The sequence below is a fragment of the Tremella mesenterica genome (genome assembly GCF_000271645.1).
Source record: "Tremella mesenterica DSM 1558 unplaced genomic scaffold TREMEscaffold_1, whole genome shotgun sequence".
NCBI classification, from domain to species: domain Eukaryota; kingdom Fungi; phylum Basidiomycota; class Tremellomycetes; order Tremellales; family Tremellaceae; genus Tremella; species Tremella mesenterica.
The window spans coordinates 737,988-763,065 of record NW_006711225.1 but is presented as its reverse complement, the minus strand read 5'-3'; the positions used below and the strand labels follow the sequence as shown (position 1 = coordinate 763,065).

Here is a 25,078-nt window from a genome sequence, read left to right as displayed (position 1 = left end):
AACGGGACCCAGCTTTCCCCATCTTTTCGACTCTTAGTCAAGACATTGATAAGGAGTAAAGAGATTTTGAAAGAAGTTAAAAGTAGAGTGAAGATTTGCGTGACTGAATCAAAAGGTAAGATGGATGAGGACATCAATGGACCAAGATCCGAATCAGGACCGGGGATCTGAGATCAGAAAATCGTGACTTGAGACGTATATAGCCAAAGGTGGTAGGATCGTCATATCCACCCCGAAGAGATTGACAGAAAGAAAATCATAAGATCATAGTGTCGTCATTCCTTGTCTTCTGTCCTTCTCCTTGTGCACAGTTGGATGATTCCAGTTTGGCCAGACTGAGCCGTGTGACAAGTTTGATCGGCCTTCAGAGGCAAAGATTGGATCCGCATGTCCGTATGAGATGGTGGCATGTATAGTTCCGTCAAATCGTCATGATATACACTGTTGCTTGACTGAGTAGGTGCGATTTCGATGACACCATGCTTGGATTGTGAGTGTTTGGTGTTTGAGTATTTGTGTACTTATGGTGTTGAGTTGTAGTTACTCTATGACAGCTGCCATCGTCACCATGTCTCAGAAATTGGTGTGGGGCTCCGCAGCCGAAATTCCCAGTCACGCATTCACACGGCGTTTGGGTATACCAGCTTTAGTGGCACTTCCCTTCCCTTCCCTTCCCTTTCCCCTCCGCTCTGAACTTCGATCTCAGTGCTCTGTCCACGATATTCACACCATGTTAGGGGCTTTCAGACCTAGTTCTGTCTCTATGGGAGGGTTGTTATGGTACGTCTTTCATTCTACTCCCTCTATTTTTCCATCTTCGACTCGTTCGTCATCTTCGAAAACCCATAACGTCTAACACAAATGTCTAAATCCTTTGACCCCCTTGAGTTATATGCGTAGATAGTATCATTCCTTCGAGAAAGAGAGGATGATGAAGAGAAGAAGTCGTCAATGATACGGGAGAAACATTATTATTCGTAGATATCTATATAATATGATCAAAGGTGGTCATGTTGGAAGATACTATCGTGTCAGCTCACTAGAGAGTACAAGAACTCCTAACTCCGCTTGAATGTTGATGAAGAGGGAGTATTACAGCTACCAGTAAAATTGGGAGGCGATGTTCTTGACGAAGAAAGAAGAATGAGTGACTGAAATGTATTTGAAGTCTAATGGGAATAGGAAATCACCATTCAGATTATCTCCCACTAGAAAAACAAACCATAGACAAAGACTAAAAGCCGTGGATTCCGTCATTTCTGCTGTGGAAGAAAGTGGGGTTCAAACTCGTTCACTTGTGAAAGCTTTAGAATTACCAAAAGAAGGGGAGATGAATCCTAGAGGTTTGTTCTTTTCTTTTACCGTTTTTATCTTCAATAGAGTCCCTTCGTCTTTCTCTTTCTTCCCCCCGATTCTATGGAACCAGATGACTAGATTTCTCCCAGTCTCCCTGGTCTTCTCATTTCCTCCTTCCCTATATAATATTCCAACCTTGTTTTTCATATGATAAGATCTCACATTCTTTTGGGAAAATGAGGATCTCTCGTCAACTTGACGATCATTCATCGCTTTACTTGTCGTATCTTACCTGTCGGGTATATATGTCTCTTTACCTGTTGTATTCCATGTATCCTACCTGTCGGGTAGACATGTCTCTTTACCTGTCGCATTCCAATTGTCAGGTATGGACAACCCGAAAGTTGTCTGCGACCTTGAGAATGCCGCTTATGATCAGATAAATACACAACATTCACTAAACATGTAAGAGGGTATCGTAAATCAGTCCATAAGGTACCTAAATGGACAAGGGTTAGTCTTCCTATTCGTTTTACTCGACCCTCTTCCTGTCCCTTGTATCCTGCCCTTCTTTGACCGTCCTACTTTCTGATCCTCCTCCCTCCACATCTTGCCCAACGTTCAGCTGAGTAGTCTTCCGATGTAGACTCATCTAGCGCTATCGTCCTTTAGACACGATCTTTTTGTCAAACCCTCTCAACCGCTGCAGCTTGACATTTTTCACGTCGAGCTTTGCCCTGGTTCATTATTCAGGGGTTATGGTCTACCCCTATGATCCAACGCTGCTCAACATACGCTGACTCTCAGTTGACTTTACGAGAGAATCCCACAGGATTCTGATCCTACATGTCATGTTTGTACCATTATCGTTTCATCTGCATCGTTGTCACATTCAAACACTCAAGACCACAAACAAGATGCTCACAAGATCAATCAAGATATACTACGATTACTCACATATCCACTCTGATCCTCACTGATTTTGTTTCCTATGTTCCTCCCTAGACCACTCTGCTGACTGTATGTCCACTTCTCACAGACCGTGACAAGCCCCTCAAAATGCCAGATATCCTCATTCCCCACCAGGACTCAGATATTAACTTCATCCGGGGCTTCAATCCAGACCATCAGGATCTTGCGTTCCAGATAATGGACGAATCCGAGAATATGGACAAATCAAATATTCGATAATCACCTCACATACCCATACCCATTCACCCAACCCCCATACCCCATCGACCCATATCCCTGTGTGTTCCACCCATACCCACCCGGTGCTGGAGAAGGTGAAGGGGCGAACGGCGATGGGGGCAAGTCGTAATAACCCGGAGGAAATTTAGGGTAACCTTGATTCTGTATCGGCATGAAACCCGATCCCATGTTCATACCCATCATTGGACCCTGGGGTGTGAGCGGGGCCATGGATGAGGCAGATGAGGCGAGGGTGGAGAATGATCCTGCTTGCGCACGGGGGTCAGAGTAAGGTGGGACGGGTTGGGAAGTGGGGGCTAGTCGGATAGGTTCAGGTTGAGGAGTTTCGACGTGGGGGTTGTCGGCTCCGGGGCGCTAAAAGTGAGCGGGTGAATTTTGACTATGATGTTATCGTAGTGACCTGGGCAGAAATACCCTCTCACAGTGGGGACGAAGGGGTCGGAACGGAAACAAGATGGCTCGAAATGTCTAGGTGTGATTACCAGAGAAAGCGTCGCGTTGCGCCAGGATTTGTGAGATCTTGTTGGAGTACATTGAGGAAAGAGAGAAACTTCAACTCACATCATCATACGCACTAATCGTCCATGCTGTGAGACACTGCATCAAAGACGGATTACGTTGTTTACGTTCAATAATAGGAGAAACCGTACACATCGTGTAACTTGCGTTCTTCCAATCAGCTCTTCATTCCACATGAACAGAAGTTGAACCAAAATAACCTCAAGGACGGACAAAATAACCAAAAGAAGGGACAGTGAAGAAACTTACAAATCGACCAAACACCCAATATTTAAGATTGGTAACCGCAAAGTAAAACACATGATTCGAAACGCAATCATCATAAACCTAACCATCAGCTTAAGGTGTACTGGCACTCAAAAATTCAGATGAGGGGCTCACTTGAGCTTGGAGTAAATTAGCCTGTCCCATATCACCCACACATAGTTCAGCGGGTAAATGCCACCATCCTTCTGACCTTGATTGTCTGGCGAAATGATTCAAAACTCCACTATCTACAACACTTGGAGGACGGATTTCAATAATCATCGCTCTATCTGAATCTTGGGATCTGTTGACTAATGCTAATGTTCCAAAACCTTCCCAGAGACAATGTTTGGGAGTACCACGTTCGTTCACGTAGCTTGTCGGTGTTGGTGGGTATGGAGCGGGGATGAGATGGAAAGAGAAGGATTGGGAAGAGAAACGGGTCATATGAAGTGCGGAAGTGGCTGTGGCTAGTAACTGCCAATGTCAGCAAACGGACACTGGCAATCGTTCACCATTCTTATGACAAAAGGTCCCAGTGTCTATTGTTCAGGCGATTATCACAGGTAGCACAAGAAGACGAAGATCACTTCTGACCGTCATAGTCAGAGATGGGGAAAGTGGGGCATGAGGAGATGTAATGCTTGAAGTAGTGGGAAGGTAAGGATGAGGGAGAGAGACGTACGGAATTAGTGAGCCAGGATAAAAGACCATGATCATCAGCCACGTTAGCTTCTTCGTCGAAAAATTCCAACGTCTCGTAACCTTCAGCAGGTAGGGCAAATATTCTTAACTGGTCAGCTTCGAAAGGACGTGGAAGAAGAGCTGACTGTTTTCCCCATCTATCATGGAAGGGTATAGGATGTTGAGGTGTTTTTTCCTGGTGAACTGGGGTATCAGCTCGCTAATAAATAGGTTACGAGGACTCCGCTCTCTTATCAGATGGGAAACGTCTCAGCGATTCAAATACAGACCAATAGACATACCTCGACCTCAAGGTCAGGGCAAGACAGGAGGATGTCAATGGGGATGTAAGTGGACATATGAATAGGAGGATTTCTCAAGCAGCTAGGAGTAAAAGGGGAACGTTTCGCTAAAGAGAGAGGAGAAGAAGAGAAGTTGAAAAAACTGACAAAACTCACATTGCAAAGCTTCCCTCTCAAACTCTCGATTAACATCCCAAACTCTTAACGTTCTAAATTGTCTTCCCTCTTCTGCCAACTGCCACCTCCTCTTCCATTCCCAACTCATCGCATCAAACCCTTTACTTTTCCCGAAGAATCCTTTGCTAGTCGGTAGAACGGGCCATTTGGTCCAATTGGGTACATGGGCAGTCGCCAAATAAGCATGTAGTTGATCTGCCGGTAACAATAGAGTAGGTGGTTGAGATGGTCTACGTGGTTCCAAAGATAATGAAGAGAAAATACCTCTTATCCCACTTCCCGCCTGTGATTGAACACTTGACATAGAAGCTATATGTCCACCCATAGGTCTAGAGGTGGAAGATGGATGATCGATCTCAGTTGGAGAAGCTGTAAGAGGATCAGAAGGATGTCTTGAATGTTGTCGACCCAAAGCAAAGAGATTACTACTGAATGGCAAACTCGATGTTGGTCTAGATCTAGATCGGGATCTAGATCTGGTACTGGACATACTGGAGTTGGTATTAATATTTCCATGTCCCGCAGAAGTTGGATGATGTCCATTTGAAGCTGGTGGATTTGATAAATGAACATGTTCCCTTGATCTATCATGATCCATAGATCTATCATGATGTTCATTCCTACGCTCTTCGTGGCGGTTAGAAGCCAATAATTCAGGTAAGTTGACGCAACTATTAACTCTCGAAGTACTCCTCAAAGCGGGTTTCAACATGCCCGCGGAGAACTTTCGATGTCGAGGGGTTCTATGACCAGAAGCTATAAATTCTATAGCTTCACCACCAGCTCCTACTTGACGTGTGACATCTTGAGGTCCGACCGTAGCCCCATCAGTACCATCTGAACGATCACTGGCTGCACTTCGACGACCTGAATCGAATGATACTCTAGACCGTAGAGATCTTTCCGAACCGACTTTTCTGATTTGACGAGTATACGGACTGGGTACTCTACGATGCTCAGGATTGTGTCTTCTTTCAGATTCTAATGCTTCCTTAGCACTATCCTGAGTAGGATAGAAAGTCTCCGTGTTGGACAAAGTACGAGCTCTCTGACCAGGTGTAGGTGTTCCGGAGGAATCGACATCGGTATCGATTTTCAAATTTTGAACATGTCTTGGGGATTTGGTAGGGATCGGCGGTACCGGTGATGGGTGAATATGTCTTGGTGATTTCGTCGGAGCGGGAGGAGGATGAGATGAGTTCAAAGCTGAATTAGGAGAGAGAAAATCACTACTGGATCGTTTGTGACCTATCTCTACTCGGCCTCTGTCTTGACCAGGGTTCACGTTGAGATGCGAAGTATCTTTGTTCATATTCCTCGATTTCACCCGGTTGGACAGTCTGATGATATTGGTTTCGATCGAAGGAATGACTTCTGTGTAAAGGAGCTGGTTCACTCCAATTTGGGGATTGATACGATTGAGCGGGAGAAGTATGAAGACCGAGTTGATTGTTTCTTTCAATTACAGCTCGGGGGTAGGGAGAATCAATAGAATGTCGACGATGAGGTCGATGTCTATGAGTATGTGTTGGGGCGGGATAAGGAGAAGCAAAAGATTGAGGTTGTTCAAGATGAGGTGAAAGTTGATTGTATTGATATGCCGGGGTCTGATTCAAGTAAGGTTGTGTGGAGTATGAACGAAAAACTGGAGGATAGCCTGGAGGTGTGGGAGGTACTAGTTGGATAGGAGGACCTATCGGAGTGGAAAATGCTCGAGGAGGTGGGATAGAAGGTGTTGAAAAAGCTTGGTATGGTGTAAGTGGCGGACGTAGACTGGGTGGGATGACGATAGGTTGAGCGATAGGTACTGGTACGGGATAACTGGGTGGATAACCTGAAAGATCAGTCGATCTACACCTAAGACAGGTGCCAGTTTCAGGTGTGACAAGCTATGGAGCGCTGACGGGTGAAAAGAGAAAACCAAAATACAAATAGATTGAAAGCGGAAGAAGAAGGGATGGTTCCACGACCCACGATTCCATAAGCTAAAGAAGAAGCATGGAAATATTCGCAATCCTCATATACAAACACATACACCGCTCCGCACCTCGTGGCTGGTAAACGAAAAGCGAAATATAAAAGAAGCGGGAGAAGCAAAGAAGCATGACGGAATTCTATCCTCGAGGAGAGAGGGAAAAGGGGGGTTTGGGAAGTTATGAAAGTCTGTGAGTGCTATGTAAGTTCTATGGAGCTCACCTTGCCTATACCTCGTGTCGCAACAGGAACAACAACAACAGTAAAAATCTTCGTCACAACACTGAGCGGGACAATCGTAATATCCGTTATAACCTCGATAATAATCGTTTCCGTATCCGTAAGGCTATAATCTCTGGTCAAGCTTTGTTCGGAAGGGGTTGGAATAAATACTCACAGTGGAACAGCAGCAGCCCATCGATCTGTAGATAATTTTGGGTGTAGCCTCTGCCTTGAGGGCCGAGTGCTAGATGATAGGGCGCGATTTCCGAGTTGAATGTTGTGAAAGAGAAGAGAAAGTGTACGAGATGGAGTCCTTTAGATTGAGTGTGATTGGGATAGTGGAGGAGGAGGGGCGTCGGATATGAGTGATAGTAGTACGCAATGGGTGGACGAGAACCATGGAACGACCATGTCTTTTTTCGATGGGGATGATGAGAATGGGGGAATTTTGATGCTGATGGGGTTTTCTTTTATGTAAATGGCCGAGTGCCGACAAAGAGGTGAAACGTGCTGGGGCCTCGTTTAATTCGGGATAGCGCGTTCCTAAATGATGATCAAAAATGAACAATGTGATGCCATCAATGCCTCATGTCAGCCTCGTTTCTCTCACCCGCTTGTCTTCTTGTCTTTTCTCCTGCGCTAGTAGGACTGAGTTAAGAACCATGGTAAAGTCAGTCAGACATTAGTTGTATAAAGTGTTGTATCAAGACTCCTTTGTTCTCATCTTTAACACATGGCAGCCCTACCTTCACAAATAAACAATCACATTGAAATCAGTACTTAGCTTAATCGTACACCCTACATCTTCACACTCTCTTTCGATGCTCCTGAACGGATCAGATCGGCTTTTCAAACAATCCCATACATTACTCACTGGTTTATGTTCAACCTCATGATCCACATGAACGAAACATCGATCTACATCAGGCAAAGCTTCAATCTTGTCTTGTAATTCCTGCGAGATATCATGTGCTCTCCATAATGGTATGTGAGGGTCTAACACGATATCGATTCTGCGACAATCAGCCATATCCAATCTGACGAACAACACAATTGAAAAAAGGCGAAATTTGGAAACTCACTCGACAATATATCGAGGTCCCCAATGATACACACGGATAGTATCAATCTTTTGAATATCAGAGGAGAACGTCATAGCTTGATAAGTGACTAGGTTTTGATATTCCGGTGGGGCGGTGATACCTCCTAGGAAAGTGAACTGTTCTATTTTGTCAGTAACTTATCTCTGTCTCATGTCTCTGCTGTCACCCGTCTCTCTACTTCGTCTATGTCTCTACTCAGAGCTCTGCGCATCCCCACGTCAGCAATGTCCCCTGTCCGTCCTTCTCCCCACCCCCACTTCAGTAGGTCCCCACCTTCCCCCCGCTTCACCTCCACACACATCTTGTCCTACTGAACTTCGACTCCACCTCGACTCCGCTTCCCCACTTCTCCGTCTTCCTCCTGGAACGAAAAGCAGGATGTTTACTGTCTCGGAACGACCCGACTCAACATACCATAAACAGTCCTCGTCCAAACGGCAATGATACACACGGCGATGATCGTAGCTCCCATGGGGTCGATCCACCAAGCCAACTTTGCTCCTCCGGCAGCTGTCAATATTCCGAACCCATTCCTACCTATCAGCTATAGTGCCACATCTCGAGAGAACACCTACGTCAAAAGATCATTCCTATGATCTTCCCACAAAACTTGAACTTGAGATGAAGAGCTTCGAATGGCATAGCAATATAAAAATAAAGCTAGCTTAGTGACTGTTTCCATCAGCCATTCTCTTCCAATCAATCAAGGTGGGTGAGAGACGAGCATGAACGGATTGATTGAAAGTTGTTTTGTCACATACAGATGGACTGAATGGAGATGAATAGCGGGGCATACCAAATGCGATCCCGACTGCAATGATAGAGGGCAAATGGAACTGTTGTAGTTCGTCGCCTGAATGAGTGATGAATTCCTGTATTGATTCGACTATGAGGATAACGTTCACTCCACCCATTATTGAACCGTAAACTGAAGATTCAACATCCCAACACCATTTTTCATTCAATACTTACCGATATTGCCTCTGAAAAATCGATTTTAGCTGACTACTCATAATGCGAAGAAATAAACCAACACTATGACGTTCAGCGCTAAACCTGTGGTGGTAAATCTATGAGAAAAGTGAACATACTAGTTTCGAATCGAGATCCCGAAGCTGGCCATTTCTTTTCTTCTGCATTTTTCGAAGCTCTATGAGCTAACCATAAGATGAGGTTTGCTAATGGGTCAACTGTCTGTCAGCGTATTCATCAATCACACCCATCATTCTTCTTTTCTTTCAATTCCTTCCTGCTCGACCCTAACCACGCCGATTTCTGGACAACTATACGACACAGAGTATTTTATCAAAAGAATGATAAGGATTATGAAGAGTAGATCAAGATCACTCACAAACAGCATCAATACAACTTGCAAACAAAGCTAAAGACAAAGAACTAATAGCTGCGTAAAGTTGTAATCCAGCCAAAACAATATTAGCAGCGAAAGACACGTTGATGGCTATCCGAACTTTCAAAGCGTTATCTTTGATATCTTGTTCTCCTTCTGCTGATAAGATGTCTAGAGGTTTGAGAACGGTGGTTATATGATCATTTTGATTTTGGTAGAAATTGGCAAGTTTCTTTCCTTTTTTCCGACTGCGAGGTCAATTCAATCTCCCTTTTTCACTCCTCTCCATGATCATATCCCATTTGACACGACAATCTCTCCATTTCCTATAACAACAACATGATGATAGGAGGCTGTATCACTTGATCTCGTCGAAGAGTAGTAGTGATCAGGGGGATCGAGTTTCGTATCAGATCCAACTCATCTCAAAATCAAGGTCACCAGTAGTACGAGTAAGTCAGTGATACTGTCGTGATTCTTAATACTGGATGAAGGGATATAATCTACATAGTTATTTGATATGGAGTTCCGTTATAACTCACTGTTTGAGACCATCAATATCTTCATGACTAACAAGTTTACTTCTCAACAATAGAGGATCCCTTTCCCCGGCTTCACGTCCTACAACAGAAGGTATCGACATGAATTCTAAATCCGTACTTCTCTCTTCGAGCGTCAAGTTTGAAGGTCCGGCAATGGATCCTCCATCAGTGATATCCATATTGTACTCCTCTGGTTCTGTATATCTCACAGAACTTGACTATGCTTAAATGTTGCCACTTCTATGATAGATCCAGATTATCTACTATGGTTGTACTTGTAACGATCTGATTTGTTGAGATGAAAGTAAATGTACAGTACATACATATGACAGATGTCAAAAAGTAGTGACAATCGTTTCGAAAAATGCCGCATTTCTCAAAGGAAGATCCGACAACATCACTGACGTCACCTACACAATTACTTACCTTAGCAACCTCGGTTCTCTCTCAACATCTTCATGTCCTTTCTCTCTCTCACTTCTCTCAGATCTTTCAAAAGAGTCCCAGTAATCGAATCTGTCAAACTAGTTGCACCTATCACACTAAGAAGAAGCTTTACAGCCACACATTTAGCCAAAATGAGCTCCGACCCTTCTACGTACATCTTTAACCATACCATGTTCCGAATCAAAAACCCGGAGGTTTCTTTACCTTGGTACAAGGAAGTATTAGGTATGGAAGTGAGTTTGATTCTGTATTTTCACATTCTTTTTTTGTGCTATCAGACTGGACGTAACATTCATATTTTCCTCTCCCACATGGAAACAACCTTTGCGATCTTAGTGACGAGATGTGAAGATAAGAGGCAAGCGGTCCGACACCATCTGACAAATAGGTAATTCACGAAGGTCCAGGAAACGATTTTACAAACTTTTTCCTTGCTCATCCTTCCGGCTGGACCTTGGCGGGTAAGATGAATCCCACATCGGAAGAAAAGAGTAAGATGAAAAATCAACGTGAGGGGGTGTTGGAACTATGTTGGAATCATGGGACTGGTCAGTCGTTCTTTTCCACCCACACTGCACTATGTACTCTTACTCTTTCTTTCGCAATTGAAATTCTACTCCTATTCCCGATTCCACTTCTACGTCTGCTTTCGTTCCTGCTTCTACAACTAATCGTAGAGAATATCATTAATCGGACAAAAAGTGTGACAGCTCAATTTTCAGAAAAAGACCCAAACTTCAAAGGTTATGTATCTGGGAACGAAGAGCCTTCCCGTGGTTTCGGTCATATTTGTATCGTCAGTCCTCCTCCTCCTCCTCACTCCTCACTCCTCACTCCTCACTCCTCACTCCTCACTCCTCACTTGACCAAAGGTTGATCATCAGGCTGTAGATGATCTAAATGCTGCTTGTAAACGTTTCGACGACCTCGGCGTCAAATTTAAGAAGAGACCGGAAGAAGGAAGGATGCGTAATATCGCTTTTATTTATGATCCCGATGGTGAGTTTATTTTCCCTCTTCCTATCCCTGATTCATGACTCTTTATTATTGTTACTCTTGCCTTTCCTTTCGTCTTTTCTTCTCTAACATTCTTCAGTTTCATAGAAACGTCGACTCTACACGAGACTATTGGTCTTCTTATCTGACTTCATTCCTTTTCATGGAATCCTCGACTCCATCTGAGGCCATAGACTTCAAGCACAACTGGAGGCTCTGAGAGATGTCGAGAGAGTAGCTAACACTCAGGTTATTGGGTCGAGATCGTCGCCAAGCAGTAATCATCTCAAGCAAAACAGAAGATCAGTAGAATCATCTATCCAGATCCGATCAGTAGAGTAAAGTAAGGTATATGGTGAATGCAAGTATACATACAATACGAATGGACAGATATTTATAATGTTCGAAACGGTGTGACGTATCACTTTCGAGCTTTCTTCCCATCTTGTGCTAAATGTGCAGTGAGGATCTCGATGATTTCCGCTTTCTTGGTCTTTCCTTCCAACGAGATTTCTCGGGATCAGCTTATTACGACGACTATGTAGCTGAAACGTACTTTTGAACTTTGCATAATCTTTCAGTTCTTGTACTTTTAGCTGGTCGTCAGCAGATCTTCTAACGTTTATCGAGGTGGGACAAGGCGAGCAGAGCAGCAACGAATAACAACATGGCAGTCAGACAACGAGGGATACAACAGGGATGAAAGGGGGATAGAAAACAGAAATCACCTTGGTCAATTCTCCTTTTGCGAAAGCGCCCGCTACATCTGCTAGATCATCTTCGTCAACCTGACATCAGCCGAGGATCAAGTCATATTGTGAAAGAGAGGACAAAAACCCACCTCCACCGCCGTACTACGCTTATGAGCCATCGTCAAACTCTCCACCGCACGCTCGTCTTCTCGTATGGACATATTCCATTCTTTCATGAAATCCCCAGCGGCCTTATGCATCCCTCTGTACTTGGGGACGGTCTTGTCCAGATCAGTGGCAGTGGACGGGTCGAAATCTTCTTCGAACGCGAGTGCTTGAATTTGAGCGTAGTGATATGCAAGAGCTAGAAGGGATCAATATCATCTCCCTCAAATGCGATTCGATCTCCCGGCACTAACTCCTAAGATGAAATCAAGACAGAGGGGTTTATCGGGGGAAGCGGTAGTAGGGGGAAACAAGCAGATGGGCTCACAAGGATTTGGATACACCTCCGAACGATAATGCCCAGCTTTGATCCTCAACCTTTTCACGATATTCGACATGAGTTGAGCTTGTCTTTCCGTTGCTGACTATCAGTGATTCGCCAGTTTGGAACATGCTAGAGTTGACTCACCAACGAGATTATCCGTCATATTCTTAGGTGCCCCACGGATGTCATCACGATATGGCAAGATGATGACATGAAATCCAGGAGGTTGATCTTGACCTCCTTCTTTCGTGAACGTCTCTTCTTGGGGTATCAGAACAGCAAATTCCGGTGTGGAATTGCGCTTGAAGCGACATAAGGCAAGGGCGTGACGATTGTATTTAAGACACGATTTGAGTAGAGCGGCGAACGTCCGAGTACTGCCGCTGTAAGTCTATTCAATCAGCTACACGGTTACACTTCATTCTGGGATAGAGTTCGTAGTGAAGCGAAGGATGACCGAGTACAGGAACACTGACGGATTCATCCGGGTACAGGAAAAAGGAATGTCGGATATTTTCGTCGAATTTCAGATTTTGAGGTGACTGGAAACCTAGAATCTTGATACCTATCAGGTCAACTCTGATTCAAGTGGGCAACATAGGCACATACCAGTGGGAAGACCTAACGAACGAAGCTCGGCCACTTCAGACGAAGTAAATTGAAGCTGACCAGATCAGTGCTGCAAAGGCGAACATACAGTAGTGAATACACCTACCCGTGTTCGGGCGACTACTTTTGGATGTGCTCCCTCGACAGCCACGGCTTTTGTTCGTAAGTCCTTTTCCCTCTCTTTCATTGTTTCATCTTCATCGTCTTCTCTTTCCCGTCTTTCTTGATCAAGTCGTATTGCCTCATCGGCGAGCGCTTGTTGCTCTTGCTCAAATGCGTTGGTCTCCCACCAATTTGGCTCCAGGACATTTTTGACGGTCGATTCATTTCCGAACTGAAACGCCTGGCCGATCTCCTCTTCCCTGAGAATAGCGCCCGTTTCCTATCTGGTCAGTCAGACTCGAAATATACCAGTACACTCACAGCTGATGTGTATTCAGTTCTGGTGAGCACCTCTTCAACCTGTTGTCCTCGCATTCGGACGTACTTGGGTTGTCCTTTGCCTTGTGAGGACACCAGTGAATATCTTAGGGTCAGATATACCCTCCAGACTTATAAGGGTAAAGACGGACCCAGAGACTCCGATCTCTATTTCACCGTCTTTACCGCCAAATTTGAGGGGGATAGAGAATTGCTTTCGTTTTGGAGCATGACGGATGACGAGATCATTCATGACGTCAGCCAACTGAGCGAGACCGTCGATATCCGGTGGGTCGTCATCCCCAGGAGCACCATCGTTGTCTTCTCTGTTTAAAATGTCCTGTCGATCAGCAAACTCCATTTGAAGGAGCATGCTCACATTCCAGTATAAGGTAGGGTTGAAGCGGTGATCTGGACGATCGACAAAATACGTATTGATAGTGATCCCATAAGTCATGAGATCCTGTTTATGAGCATCCAAATGAGTATACGCATAGAGATCTTACTGACCCCATAGACCGTGCGAGCTGGTTCGCGGTTTGATGAAGCGCCAGGTGGCTGATCTTGATCAGTGACGAGAAACACTCGTTTGTTCCCAGCTAGTTTAGTACCGCTTTCAATGAGCCGAGCACATCCCATTAGGAGCACTCACGCATCTCGAAACAAAAAGTTACATGTCACGAGAACATCGGCAATGTTGAGTTGTTCGCCTTCCGCACATGGTGGAAACGCCTCAACTAACGCTTCTGGTTCGACGGTCGGTGTAGAGTCGTCCTCATGCTGTTCTTCGTATTGCCCATTGGCACGCTCGACAAGTTTGAGGATCCGTTTGATTTCTTCTGCGTTGATGGTACGAAGGGATTGATACACGAGAGTGCCGGGTTTGTAGTTGCCTGACGCAGATTTGGGTGCCGTGGCGGGCTGGACGGATCAGCCAATCGTTGATCGGTTGAAGTGCCATGACCGGTCAATCTCTGACATTTCGGAAAGAGAAGACATGAAAACTAAAACCCACATTGACATTCCATAACAAGACGCCCACACTATCAGCAGGACCGGTGATCACCTTGCTACGTTGAATCTTGACCACGGCCTCGAGCACCTGATGCAACGCGCTTTTACCTCTGATCAGACCATCGGGTGTCTCTTGGTCCGGATGAGGTGTTTGCATCGATCTGGACGCATCTACGCAAAACAATATGTGATCGCGAGAGGCATACTGATACTGTTGATGTCAGCGGGCTTTGTAGGGTTGGGTCGAAAGGGTACTGTAGGGAAGAAGGCCCGGCTCACCTCCGAAATATCAACAACGTCCTCGTCATCTTGTTGAAGATCTTCCCAAGACGGAATGTCCCTCGTTCTGTCATTGTAGTAGCTGGTCATGACGCAGTTTGTTTATCTAGAATGCCATTCCGTGATCCATGAGAAGGATGTTGTGCCAGAGTACGAGTACCAGAGTAGAGTCGCATCAACCTTGCGGGGTACGAGTACATAATTGTGGGGTAGGTTGTGGGGCTCCAGCAATGACGTGGCATTAACGTTTTGCCGGCTCACCGGACCTTCAACTCGTCGCTCCTTGCTTGCTTTCTCTCACCCCTATACCTTTCGCTTTCACGAGGATATAGTGAATATCATTGAGATCAAAGTCAGCGTATCGCCCTTGCCGCAAATAAAGTCTTGCTCCTCTCCCCGAATCTCTTTCTCTCTCTACCAAGCCCTTCTTTCTACGCCTAGCCGCGCCGAGCGTGCCAGTCCTCTTGTTCACAATGTCGATGCCTCCTCCCAATAGGACCAAGTCCGCCCACAGATCGCCAGCTTTACGTCCTGTGGGTCCAAACTCTCTCATGGCCGACCTCGACCTACCACCTCCCACTAATCCTCACGTCCAACCTGTTTTAGATCCTATCTTTGATGAGCCCGACGATCATGGCGGCCCTGTCGACCCTGTCGTCTTAGCGGCTGCTATGTCAAACCTGAACATGCTGCAAAAACAAAGAAGCAATCCTCATTCTGCGTCTTCTAGTCCGGTAGACTCGGGACCTAGCAGTCCGAACTTTCAAAACGGAATACCATTAGCTCCACCCATGTCCACTGGGAACAGCTCTAGCGTACCCGGCACACCTCACTTTGGGGCACAAACCGAACTGTGAGTAGTCTCTCCTTACTCTTATCCCCGCCCCGCCCTTGTATCTATGGATGTGTTTTGACTGTCAGGCTCAAAGCACTGGACGAGAGTACAAAGGTCATCAGACAAAACTCAAAGGCCCCTACCAGAGCTCCGTCAGTGTCTGGTATCGGTGCAGTCGGTATGTGCCTTTACCGCCTCATCCTTGCATCGCAGCTGACAAGATAGTGGAGAAACCAGACTACTCTGAAGCCAAGATTGTCGTGGCTATGGTTGGGCTTCCTGCAAGAGGTAAATCGTACCTTAGCAATAAGCTGATGAGATATCTCCGGGTAAGCCTCAAATGTTGACTATCTGCGTTTGAGCTGACTGGCAGTGGTTGGAATACAATGTGGAGGTCTTTAACGTGGGTCAATTGAGGCGAACAAAAGCTCGTCATGAGCAAGAAGCGTGAGCTTTCTGCTATCGTGATTGCAGTGGACTAAAGCTGACATGCAGGGGAAAGGGGAAGGCAGATCATTCAGCAAAGTTCTTCTCCCATTCAGATCCTAAGGCCAACGCGGCTAGGGAGCAGCTTGCGGAGGAATCATTGGAGATGCTCATTACTTGGCTCAAGGCCGAGGGTGGTAACGTCGGTATAATGGGTATGTTGTGAACATCGCCCCCCCCCTCCCCTTTTCCAAGAATCCAGCTCACCTCATCATCCATTTGAGATGTAGGGGATGCTTCGGACATGGAGCTCTGAATATCTGAGTTTGGGGGCAGTGTACTTACTGTCACAGACGCTACGAATACCACCATCGAGCGCCGAGACAAGATCCGACAACGTGTCGCTCGTGACCCTAACCTACAACTTCTTTTCCTAGAATCCGTCTGTACAGATCCAGCCGTCATCGCTGCAAACGTAGCTCTAAAAGTCCAATCAGGGGATCCCGATTACGCCGGAATGTCTAGGGAAGAAGCGGAACGAGACTTCCTCAGTCGGATCGCTCAATACGAGAGAGTCTACCAATCGATAGAAGAGCCAGGTATCAGCTTTTGTCGGATATTCAATGTGGGCCAGAGGGTGTTTATGAACCTGATTCAAGGGTATCTTCAGTCCCGAATTGCGTTCTATCTCATGAACTTACATCTCAAGCCCCGAAGTATTTATCTTTCACGAGTGAGCTCAACTCTACTACTACACGTAGTGCGGAGCTAACATTCAGCACGGAGAAAGCATATACAACGTGGAAGGGAAGATCGGGGGAGATTCTGATCTTTCCGAGAGGGGATGGCAATACGCTAGGGCACTACCTAACCTCATCAAGGACAATATTGGTGATGGGCCTCTTGAAGTGAGCATCATGTCACATTTAATGAGCCCCAGTGCTGATGAGTAGGTGTGGACGTCAACCTTGCAGAGAACTATGCAAACGGGGTCTTTCTTACCTTTTGAGAAAAAAACTTGGAAGTCTTTGGATGAACTCGATGCGGGAGTTTGTGACGGTATGACGTATGAGGAGATTGAGGTGAGAACTTTGACCTTTTCACTCGGTGATTTGGGAACTTGATCTTTTCTCTCGTCCTTTTTCGTCCTCCCTCCTCAGTCTTCGTCGTATTCCTTAGCAGTGTCCAAGGATATCATAACGAATCATCATCGCCCTCATCTATGTTATATACTCTATGTCATATATGATGTGTGGATTGCTGACGAGCATAGGAGAAATACCCCGAGGACTTTATCTCCCGTGACGAAGACAAATTCAATTACCGATATCGTGGTGGTGAATCATATCGTGATGTTGTGGTCCGATTAGAACCTGTCATTATGGAATTGGAAAGACAAGAGAATATTCTGATTATAGGACATCAAGCCATTTTACGATGTTTATATGCTTATTTCCTCGCTTTGCCCCAGGATCAATTACCGTATATCAAAGTGAGTTCTTCTCAACAATTCCCCTCTCTTCATCGTCTTTTCCCTTCACAACTGATTTACGTCCGTGTACAAATCATACCTATCGCTCCAGCCTCCATAACAATGCTACACAAATACCAATGGTAAAATATATTTTGTTCACGTTGCTCATTTTCCAGATCCCACTTCACACATTGATAAAAATAACTCCGATGGCATATGGATGTGACGAGAAACGTTATCCTTTACCTATTCAAGCAGTTGATACTCATCGTCCTAAACCTTTGAGACAACGTAAAAACACTTTGGAAAACACGCCTATTCTCAGTGCAGAACCGGACGAACTCGTCTTCCAATCCACCACCGCTAGAGATTACTTTGGGCATTTACCTCCGTTGTCCATGGGTTCGGAACAAGTACAAGAAGATGTTTCAGCCGATACGAAGCTTCCGACAGGGGGGATGATAAAGACTCATGGGTTGGGTTTGGCCGTAGAACCAGGAGCGTTGAAAGAGGCTTTGGAAAGAGGTCAAGAGACTGGAGAGTTGACACCGAGAGCTATTGCTGAGAGATGAATTGATTTACAAGGATGGTTCTATGTTCTTGTACTTAGGGTCACGAGTAGAGTAGAATATGAGTAGATATTGTTACGACTGGATGCATCAACGACTTAAGTTGATTTACATTGAAAGTAAGTAATTTCACCGGTCGAAAGCAACAGCATTTCTGTCGGCCGTCGGAGCGGAGAATGGAAGTCAGCAAGTGATTCATCATCAGCGAAAACAGAGAAAACACACTTTGAACGTTCGAGTGTAGATGGAATAAACACAACATCATAGACATACACACATGCATGTGAGGCCTTGTGCCATAGAAGAAATGGAAAAAAGACACATTAGACAAAAACCGTTACACCCGTAACCGTCTAAAACATCTCCTCATCCTCTCCCCTCTCATCTCATCCCACCCCTCCTTGTCTCTCCTCTCCGAACATCCATCATTCCATGTATCAAAGTATAGGTCCAGAATTCTTAACGACAGGATCAATAGCATCTTCATATTTCGCAAAAGCCTTTTGGAACATACCTGCCAATCTTCTAACTTCATTATTGAAAGCCGTTTTATCTTGCCATACTTTTTCCGGATGAAGTATTTCACTAGGTACACCATTGACATGTTTCGGAATACTCAAATTGAAAACTGGGAAAGTTTCAAATTCAGCTTTTGCTAATGTTCCATCATGAATAGAATCCACTATAGCTCTTGTATATTTCAATGGACAACGTTTTCCAGTACCAAATTTCCCACCTGTCCAACCTGTATTGATCAACCAACAATTGGCTTTTGTTTTTTCCATCCTTTCTGCCAACATTGCTGCATAACGACCGGGATGAAGTATGATGAAAGGTTGACCATAACATGTACTGAATGTTGGAGAAGGTTCAAGGATACCATCTTCCGTACCGGGTGTTTTTGATGTGTAACCGGCTACAAAGTGATAAGAAGCTTGTTCGGGTGTTAAACGAGATACGGGAGGTAAGACACCGAATGCGTCACAAGTTAACATGATAATGTTTGATGGTTGACGAGCTGCTATACAGGGAATCTTAGCGTTGGGAATGTATTCGATAGGATAGGCACATCGAGTGTTTTCGGTAATGGAAACATCGTCGTAGTCTGGTTTACGATCCGCAGGGTTGTAAACGACGTTTTCCAGGATAGAACCGAATCGGATGGCACCGAAGATTTCGGGTTCCTGAGGTGTCAACGTTCTGAGTGAAGATTGTGATGAGAGTGATCATGTGGATGCAAAAGTGGTGGTGGTGGAGGAGCAAGAGTGTGTGGACTCTGAGAAGAGAAGAGAAGAGACGAGGAGGATATGGGTGAGAGAAAAGGGACAGATGAACACACCTTCTCGGCACTCAAGTTGATGCACTTGGCATAACATCCACCTTCAATATTGAAAACACCAGTGTCACTCCACACATGTTCATCATCACCGATCAAAAGTCGATTAGGATCCGCACTGAGTGTCGTCTTTCCAGTCCCACTCAATCCAAAGAACAACGTGACGTCACCTTCAGATCCATCGGTCGTTTTCGCTTGATTGGCAGAAGAGTGGAGTGAGAGTTGTCCAAATTTGACCGGTTGGAGGTAATGCATGACGGAGAAGATTCCTTTTTTCATTTCGCCAGCGTATTCGGTACCGAGGATGACCATTTCCATACGTTTGAAATTGACCTCTACAGAGGTGGTGGAGGTCATACCGGTGGTGAAACGATTAGCGGGGAATTGACCCGCGTTGTAGATGATGAAATCGGGATCGCCAAAGTTGGCCAACTCCTCAGCAGTGGGGCGGATAAGCATGTTGTGCTGTGAGGTCAGCGACACGTCTCACCTTCGCGCTCGTTGGCGTTGGCGTTATTGGAGTGAGAGGACGAGTATATGAGACGGAAAAAGCGACACTCACCATGAACAACGCATGGTACGCGCGACTGGCAATGACTCGAACTTTGATTCGATACTTGGGATCCCAACCTGCGAACCCGTCGAAGACATAGACGTTTTCGCGAGTGTTGAGGTAATCGATGGCCCTCTCACGATTGATTTCAAAAGTATGTTCGCTGTGTGTCAGAGGTGATCAACTGATCCCGGACTACTCCACATGCAGACTGAATCCATGAACCGCTGATGGATGTTAGATCGGAATGTAGTTGAGTGGATGTCGAATTGCAGTAAAGATGTGAATCCAACCTTCCCCCGGCTACTCGCACACATATACCATATAGGAGATAGCCTGGCGGTGGGAAGGAGGGTGGGTATTGGGCGGGAGGGAGGAGGAAGGGAGGGAGGGGGAAGGGAGGGAGGGGGGAAGTGGGAGAAATAATCAATCCCATACTCACTCCATCTTGATATTCACAGGTCCCCACCAAATCTCATCCTTACTAGTCTCTTCAAAAACGATACGTTTATCTTTCGGGCTCCTCCCAGTTTTCTTGCCTGAGAAATTGATCAAAGCTCCACTAGAAGAGATGACAGCTCCTTCGTTAAGGATAGCATCTTCGTATAGAGAAGCGATTGGAGCGTTACGCTATCTATCAGTTGATTATTCTTGAATCCTTCTCCGTTCATCCCCTTCCCATATCTCCTGATTCTAAGGTTCATCTCTTTCCTCCTTTGTCCCGTAGCATCGTGTTACGAATGGCGATGTTTATATCTTTATACAGTAGTTGATACGTAACAAGATCAAATTTAAACTCATTAATCTGTCAAAGTCTGATCACCTTCTCCATGTGTTAGACGTAGACATCACCATGCGAACAAACGATCACACGAGCTATGACCCGAAAGAAAGGTACGCACATGCCCCCAACCTCAGATTTTCCCTATCTAAATCTCACCCTCCCGCCCAATGATTCTTCCACGGGCTGCTGAGAAGTTGAAGGTAAGGGGACGAAACATATAGTGGAAGAAAAGAAAGAAAGAAACAAAAAAAAAACTCACACTGATATGTATCCTATCTAGATCAAACCCAGCTTGAGAGAAATATTTCAATTCTTTCCCCAAAAATTGATTTTGTTCAAATTCATCATGATGATGAGAATGATGTTTATGTCCTAACATTATGATGTTTTGACTGTTAATTCGTTATACTATGATATAAGTTTTAGTTCCTACGTCTGATTGATGATTCGTTGTAAGTGTAGTGAAGAGAACAGAATAGAATAGAGAGCATGAGAGCAACCGGTGTGCGGTGTGAATGGGGGGGAAGAGGTGAAACAGCGGTCAGACTCGGTTAAAGGATATAACCGGATCAGATCGGAACTCACATCTTTTTGATGAATACCGAAATAATCAACTCAACTGTTCACTAATAATCCAGATGATCAAAGTAGCAAAGTAACACACAGAGATGATGAAGAAGAAGAGGAGGAGGAGGAATAGGAGATGAGTAGATATGAAGAGTAGTTTATAACCATAGTTGTTGGCGTGATACCATCCGTCATGTTCCGAAGGGGATTTTCGAATTCGGGACTAATCGGCTAAGGGTTAATGACCGGAGTCAACCCCGCGTTAAGAAGCGGTTCCCCAATTCCCCAGGCTTGACGCTTCTTTACTTGAGAAATTCTCAAAAGGTACGCGGTTGTGTGCGATAAACAGGCTCGGGAGAAGAGATCTCAGGAAGAGAATGAGCATCTGGTATCTGGGTAGAGGAGAGAGCGGAAAGACGGATGCGGGGTTCCGTGATACTTACTGTTAAAGCGTTAGAGCCGAAATGGACTTTTGTCATGTTCCAAAGACGGAACCCCATCTTACCCGTTCTTTCACCAATTCACCAACTTTGGGTGATAGGTGAGTAGCATGACTAGACCATAGACGACTCCTTTTGGACATAGCGGAACATGTCCACAACATGTACAACCTTCATGTCAAGGACTCACAAAACCACGGATACACCAAAAACAATGCATGCATCGAAGAATGTTTCATCACCATCTTTTTACCTTTCCTAATGCTAATTCAAACTTATATCATCTTTCCCGTCCGGTTTGCGAGGAGTAGGATTTCGTACGGGAGAATGTGGAATTGTATTCGGTTCGGTTCGATTCGTTCTTCTTATTAAAGTGTCAAGGGAGGAGGAAGTATCACAAGTGGGGTCTTGGTGAGCCTTCTTCCTGTACCACCACATCACCATCTGAAATACTTCGGAGTATTCCCCTCCTGCAATTATGGATGATACTGGATGCTTCCGACCGCCAGTAGGATTATTAAAGTGGAGTTTCCAACTAGACCATCGCCATTTTGAACATTGGATAATTATTGAAGAGGAACATGTCCGATATGAGATTCAAAGAGAAATCAAGTAGAACAAGAACGTAAAATCTTGTCTGTCGTGAACGTTGAATGACGTGTCGAGGGGGTATATGTTGAAGGGTATGATGCAGATTATCGGGTATCAAAAGTGAGAGAATGCATGATTGGAAATTTCAGGTTCTTGTGAGACTAGTCCGATGTCGTAAGGGTGACGGCGGTGAGATGATGAAGGGGACGTTGGTAGAAAGAGAAAGAAAGCGTGTACATGTCGAATATGTTGAAGAGAATCATGTTGGTCTGTTGAATTCGTGTGTGTTGACCGTAAGAAGGATTGGAATAATTGTGTAGTGTAGGACCGAATAAAAAGGGTCGATAGGATAAGATATGGACGATGGACGATGGACGAGAAAATGAGGAGGGAGTACATGGGAATACAAGACCTCGCTCAAACAGCACCATCGAGGACACCTCGGACATCATCCACAGTGGCCAAATCAACCAAAAAAGGACATAAATCCGTCAATTCCGTATCGTGAGGATCGTTGAACCAAGTAGATACGGGCACGGCGTTGTTGGGATGGAAAATATACGAAGCGGGTGAATTATCGAGGATGATACATGATTCCATATCTCGACCGAGTTGGGAAAGATCCTGAGTGTGAGTAATTCATACTTCCAACAATGCACAGTTCCCGTTGGAACGAAGAAGGGCGGATGAAGACTTTACTTGAGCAAAATGATGCAGACGCGGATGTTAAATGAGTGATTGCGCACACATGTGAAAAAGACAGGGGTTTGGGATGGCGATGAATGAAACAGAAAGCCCGGGTGAGTATTTCCGACGGATGAAGGAGTGGACACGGATTACCACTCACCTTGACATAATTCCCTTTATGATTATAACAGCTCTCTCGGAAAAGACGATGCAGAACCACTCCATTCGGATCGAGCATGTCCAACACTGGGTCTGCATACTGTCCATCAGCGAGAACTCCCATCTTCGCAAATCGCCAAGTCTTCATTCGGTTACTGGAGACGCCGCCATTCCCTCACTGGTCTCACATTCTGGGTGAGTAGATGGTGTTTACGCAAAAGGTGAGGATATCGTTGACCCTTACGCCCATCCTCTCTTTGTGGCAGAGGCCCACGTCGCGATCAGAGACGGGAAGATGGATAGTGGCGTGTGCGCCATGTCACAGAAAGAAAGACGCTTCAAGCTGGACTAAAACTTCGTACTCACCTTGCTCAAACTCGCAGTAAACACCACAACCTCGTATATCTTTCCCATCTCATATAAGAATCTATCCACCCCTGGTCTTTTGATGACGTAGACGTTGTGGACCTGACCTTCTATCTCTACAGGGACTATATAGTCTGCGGAAGGGAGCATCTGCGAGTCAGCTTGTACCCGAAAATTCAATTGAAGCTACGGTAACGACAAATCTCCCCGGTCCATAGGTCAAGAGGGAATATGATTGAAGCGGCGACTCATCATGTGATGAAATTGCGTAAGGCAGATAAGTTGAAGAGATGAGATGAGATGAGGGGATAAGACCTATGACCCACCTTGAAAGAACTATGTAACAAAGTTTCATCCAGATCCAATACCAAACATTTCCTTCCTAGATGTGCTTTATCTATAGGAGGTAATAAAGGTGCCGGATGACCATGTTCGTCTAGCGGTATACCCATTCCACCTTGAGCTATCAACCTATCCTCTTCATCCTCGTATTCTTGAAGATGATATTCCACTTCGTCTTGTTGTGAGATAGCTGATTGGTCCAATTCCGTCAAGTCTGACTCGGATATACCGCTATATCCACCTGACGTATCGGTAGGATCTTTGGAATCTGTTTTTCCGGCAGAGTCGCTTTCTCGGTGAAGGAGACGTGGAGGTGTGTGAAAGAGGTCCGAGCCAGACCCGGGAGGTTGAACGGCGGATGATGTGACGCCTGCAGTCTGAAAGTGAGCTGAGTGATCGAGATTAGAGACCAGAAAAACAAAGGCAACCATGAGTTTGACTGGCATGCTAGTAATTACGAATCGATGGACTCTACCAGTGCTCCTAACTCTGCATAATGGCACAATAGGTTGACGTGGATTAACTAAGATCGGGGCGGGTGAGAGGAGGGTCTGAAAGTGATGACAGTGAGATACGATTGAGAATGAACACCCACCTCATCATCGGGAAGAGTGACAGGTGCAACAGGAGCCACCACAACCTCAGGAAGCACATTAATTTCTTTCCCCTTGTCCTCCATTGTTATAGGTTCTGCCAATGTTGTACCTGTCGTTTCTGTAGTATGATGACCAGTTTCATCGCTTCCTTTTCCTTCTACCCTATTCTGTTCTTTCTCTTCAATCAAGTCGACAACCGTGTCCTTCTCTTTCTCTTTCTTCTCAGGAGATGTGATAGTAGGAGTAGAAGATAATTTCGAATCCTGTGCTTTCGATTCTGATTCCGTTTGTGTTTGGATTTGTGATGAAGGTTTTGTAGGATTAGTGGATACTGAAGGTTTCGTAGTTTGATTAGATGACTTTGAAGGTTTTTTAGGTGAATCTTCGAATTCTTCCGCTGATAAACATCCAAGAGCAAGGAATAAACCTGCTAAACCTTTTCTTCTTCTCTTTTTTTTTTGAGGTTTGGTGATTGTTTTTGCGGTTGAAGGTTTGGGAATGGGGGTGGTAGGTGATGTTCCACTTGGACCTATTGGATCAGATTGCATCTTGATGATATATGTAAAGGTCTTTATAGCCCCTGTAAGATAAGGTCTTACAGAACAGCACGACCACACGTTGAGTCAACGTTGGGATGAAGTAGCGTGGAGGTGAAAGATTGTATAGCGTGGAAGTGAAAAAGCGGGAAGACAAGAGGTGAGATGGGGTAGTGCGACGAGTAAGTGTGGGATCACTTAGCACAGTCTCGGGCAATATCCGACAGAGTCCTGTCTGCTCTACC

At 45.2% G+C, this 25,078-nt stretch overlaps 8 protein-coding genes across 8 annotated transcripts; 3 read left to right on the top strand and 5 right to left on the bottom strand.

Moving 5' to 3' along the window:
- Positions 1–730: 730 nt before the first annotated feature.
- Positions 731–2,136, top strand: TREMEDRAFT_24895 (uncharacterized protein; the record flags this gene model as incomplete). The annotated part of the gene is made up of 4 exons (XM_007000493.1): positions 731–780; positions 1,183–1,343; positions 1,736–1,809; positions 2,104–2,136. 4 exons carry the CDS (start codon positions 731–733, stop codon positions 2,134–2,136), a joined length of 318 nt encoding a protein of 105 aa, XP_007000555.1.
- A 924-nt stretch (positions 2,137–3,060) lies between these two features.
- Positions 3,061–5,748, bottom strand: TREMEDRAFT_26434 (uncharacterized protein; the record flags this gene model as incomplete). Its single annotated transcript, XM_007000696.1, has 7 exons — positions 3,061–3,177; positions 3,277–3,354; positions 3,409–3,750; positions 3,959–4,061; positions 4,104–4,161; positions 4,416–4,985; positions 5,127–5,748. The coding sequence occupies 7 exons, from the start codon at positions 5,746–5,748 to the stop codon at positions 3,061–3,063; spliced, it is 1,890 nt and encodes a 629-aa protein (XP_007000758.1).
- Positions 5,749–7,438: 1,690 nt separating this feature from the next.
- On the bottom strand, positions 7,439–9,804 carry TREMEDRAFT_66707 (uncharacterized protein; the record flags this gene model as incomplete). The annotated part of the gene is made up of 9 exons (XM_007001804.1): positions 7,439–7,459; positions 7,507–7,645; positions 7,715–7,856; positions 8,150–8,268; positions 8,311–8,407; positions 8,532–8,663; positions 8,827–8,925; positions 9,087–9,331; positions 9,626–9,804. The coding sequence occupies 9 exons, from the start codon at positions 9,802–9,804 to the stop codon at positions 7,439–7,441; spliced, it is 1,173 nt and encodes a 390-aa protein (XP_007001866.1).
- Positions 9,805–10,109: 305 nt separating this feature from the next.
- Positions 10,110–11,449, top strand: TREMEDRAFT_41499 (uncharacterized protein). The gene is made up of 5 exons (XM_007000858.1): positions 10,110–10,305; positions 10,461–10,620; positions 10,795–10,868; positions 10,957–11,071; positions 11,318–11,449. The coding sequence occupies exons 1-5, from the start codon at positions 10,204–10,206 to the stop codon at positions 11,347–11,349; spliced, it is 483 nt and encodes a 160-aa protein (XP_007000920.1). The 5' UTR covers positions 10,110–10,203; the 3' UTR covers positions 11,350–11,449.
- Positions 11,450–11,489: 40 nt separating this feature from the next.
- TREMEDRAFT_26590 (uncharacterized protein) lies at positions 11,490–14,662 on the bottom strand (the record flags this gene model as incomplete). Its single annotated transcript, XM_007000713.1, has 16 exons — positions 11,490–11,581; positions 11,625–11,664; positions 11,797–11,856; positions 11,916–12,124; positions 12,254–12,350; positions 12,399–12,641; positions 12,727–12,815; positions 12,860–12,914; positions 12,966–13,241; positions 13,283–13,385; positions 13,432–13,619; positions 13,659–13,742; positions 13,790–13,892; positions 13,932–14,200; positions 14,295–14,504; positions 14,573–14,662. 16 exons carry the CDS (start codon positions 14,660–14,662, stop codon positions 11,490–11,492), a joined length of 2,208 nt encoding a protein of 735 aa, XP_007000775.1.
- Positions 14,663–15,475: 813 nt separating this feature from the next.
- On the top strand, positions 15,476–17,879 carry TREMEDRAFT_26324 (uncharacterized protein; the record flags this gene model as incomplete). The annotated part of the gene is made up of 8 exons (XM_007000687.1): positions 15,476–15,736; positions 15,781–15,854; positions 15,903–16,048; positions 16,187–16,566; positions 16,613–16,741; positions 16,787–16,915; positions 17,107–17,325; positions 17,484–17,879. The coding sequence occupies 8 exons, from the start codon at positions 15,476–15,478 to the stop codon at positions 17,877–17,879; spliced, it is 1,734 nt and encodes a 577-aa protein (XP_007000749.1).
- A 258-nt stretch (positions 17,880–18,137) lies between these two features.
- On the bottom strand, positions 18,138–21,250 carry TREMEDRAFT_41495 (uncharacterized protein). The gene is made up of 6 exons (XM_007000857.1): positions 21,135–21,250; positions 20,809–20,957; positions 20,208–20,395; positions 19,775–19,928; positions 19,216–19,677; positions 18,138–19,060 (listed from the first exon to the last, which is right to left on the bottom strand). The coding sequence occupies exons 2-6, from the start codon at positions 20,926–20,928 to the stop codon at positions 18,314–18,316; spliced, it is 1,671 nt and encodes a 556-aa protein (XP_007000919.1). The 5' UTR covers positions 20,929–20,957; positions 21,135–21,250; the 3' UTR covers positions 18,138–18,313.
- A 1,314-nt stretch (positions 21,251–22,564) lies between these two features.
- TREMEDRAFT_41494 (uncharacterized protein) lies at positions 22,565–24,326 on the bottom strand (the record flags this gene model as incomplete). The annotated part of the gene is made up of 5 exons (XM_007000856.1): positions 24,297–24,326; positions 23,686–24,078; positions 23,360–23,509; positions 22,995–23,093; positions 22,565–22,771 (listed from the first exon to the last, which is right to left on the bottom strand). Exons 2-5 carry the CDS (start codon positions 23,809–23,811, stop codon positions 22,565–22,567), a joined length of 582 nt encoding a protein of 193 aa, XP_007000918.1. The 5' UTR covers positions 23,812–24,078; positions 24,297–24,326.
- Between the last annotated feature and the right edge of the window lie 752 nt (positions 24,327–25,078).

Coding starts and splice junctions, on each gene's coding strand:
- TREMEDRAFT_41499 (XM_007000858.1), top strand. CDS start 10,204: ATGAGCTCCGACCCTTCTACGTACATCTTTAACCATACCATGTTCCGA. Junction 10,621..10,794: donor ATGTTGGAATCATGGGACTG/GTCAGTCGTTCT, acceptor CTCAATTTTCAG/AAAAAGACCCAAACTTCAAA. Junction 10,869..10,956: donor GTTTCGGTCATATTTGTATC/GTCAGTCCTCCT, acceptor GTTGATCATCAG/GCTGTAGATGATCTAAATGC.
- TREMEDRAFT_41495 (XM_007000857.1), bottom strand. CDS start 20,928: ATGTTAGGACATAAACATCATTCTCATCATCATGATGAATTTGAACAA. Junction 20,396..20,808: donor TAGATAGGATACATATCAGT/GTGAGTTTTTTT, acceptor ACTGATAGATAG/CGTAACGCTCCAATCGCTTC. Junction 19,929..20,207: donor CCTGTGAATATCAAGATGGA/GTGAGTATGGGA, acceptor TCTGACACACAG/CGAACATACTTTTGAAATCA.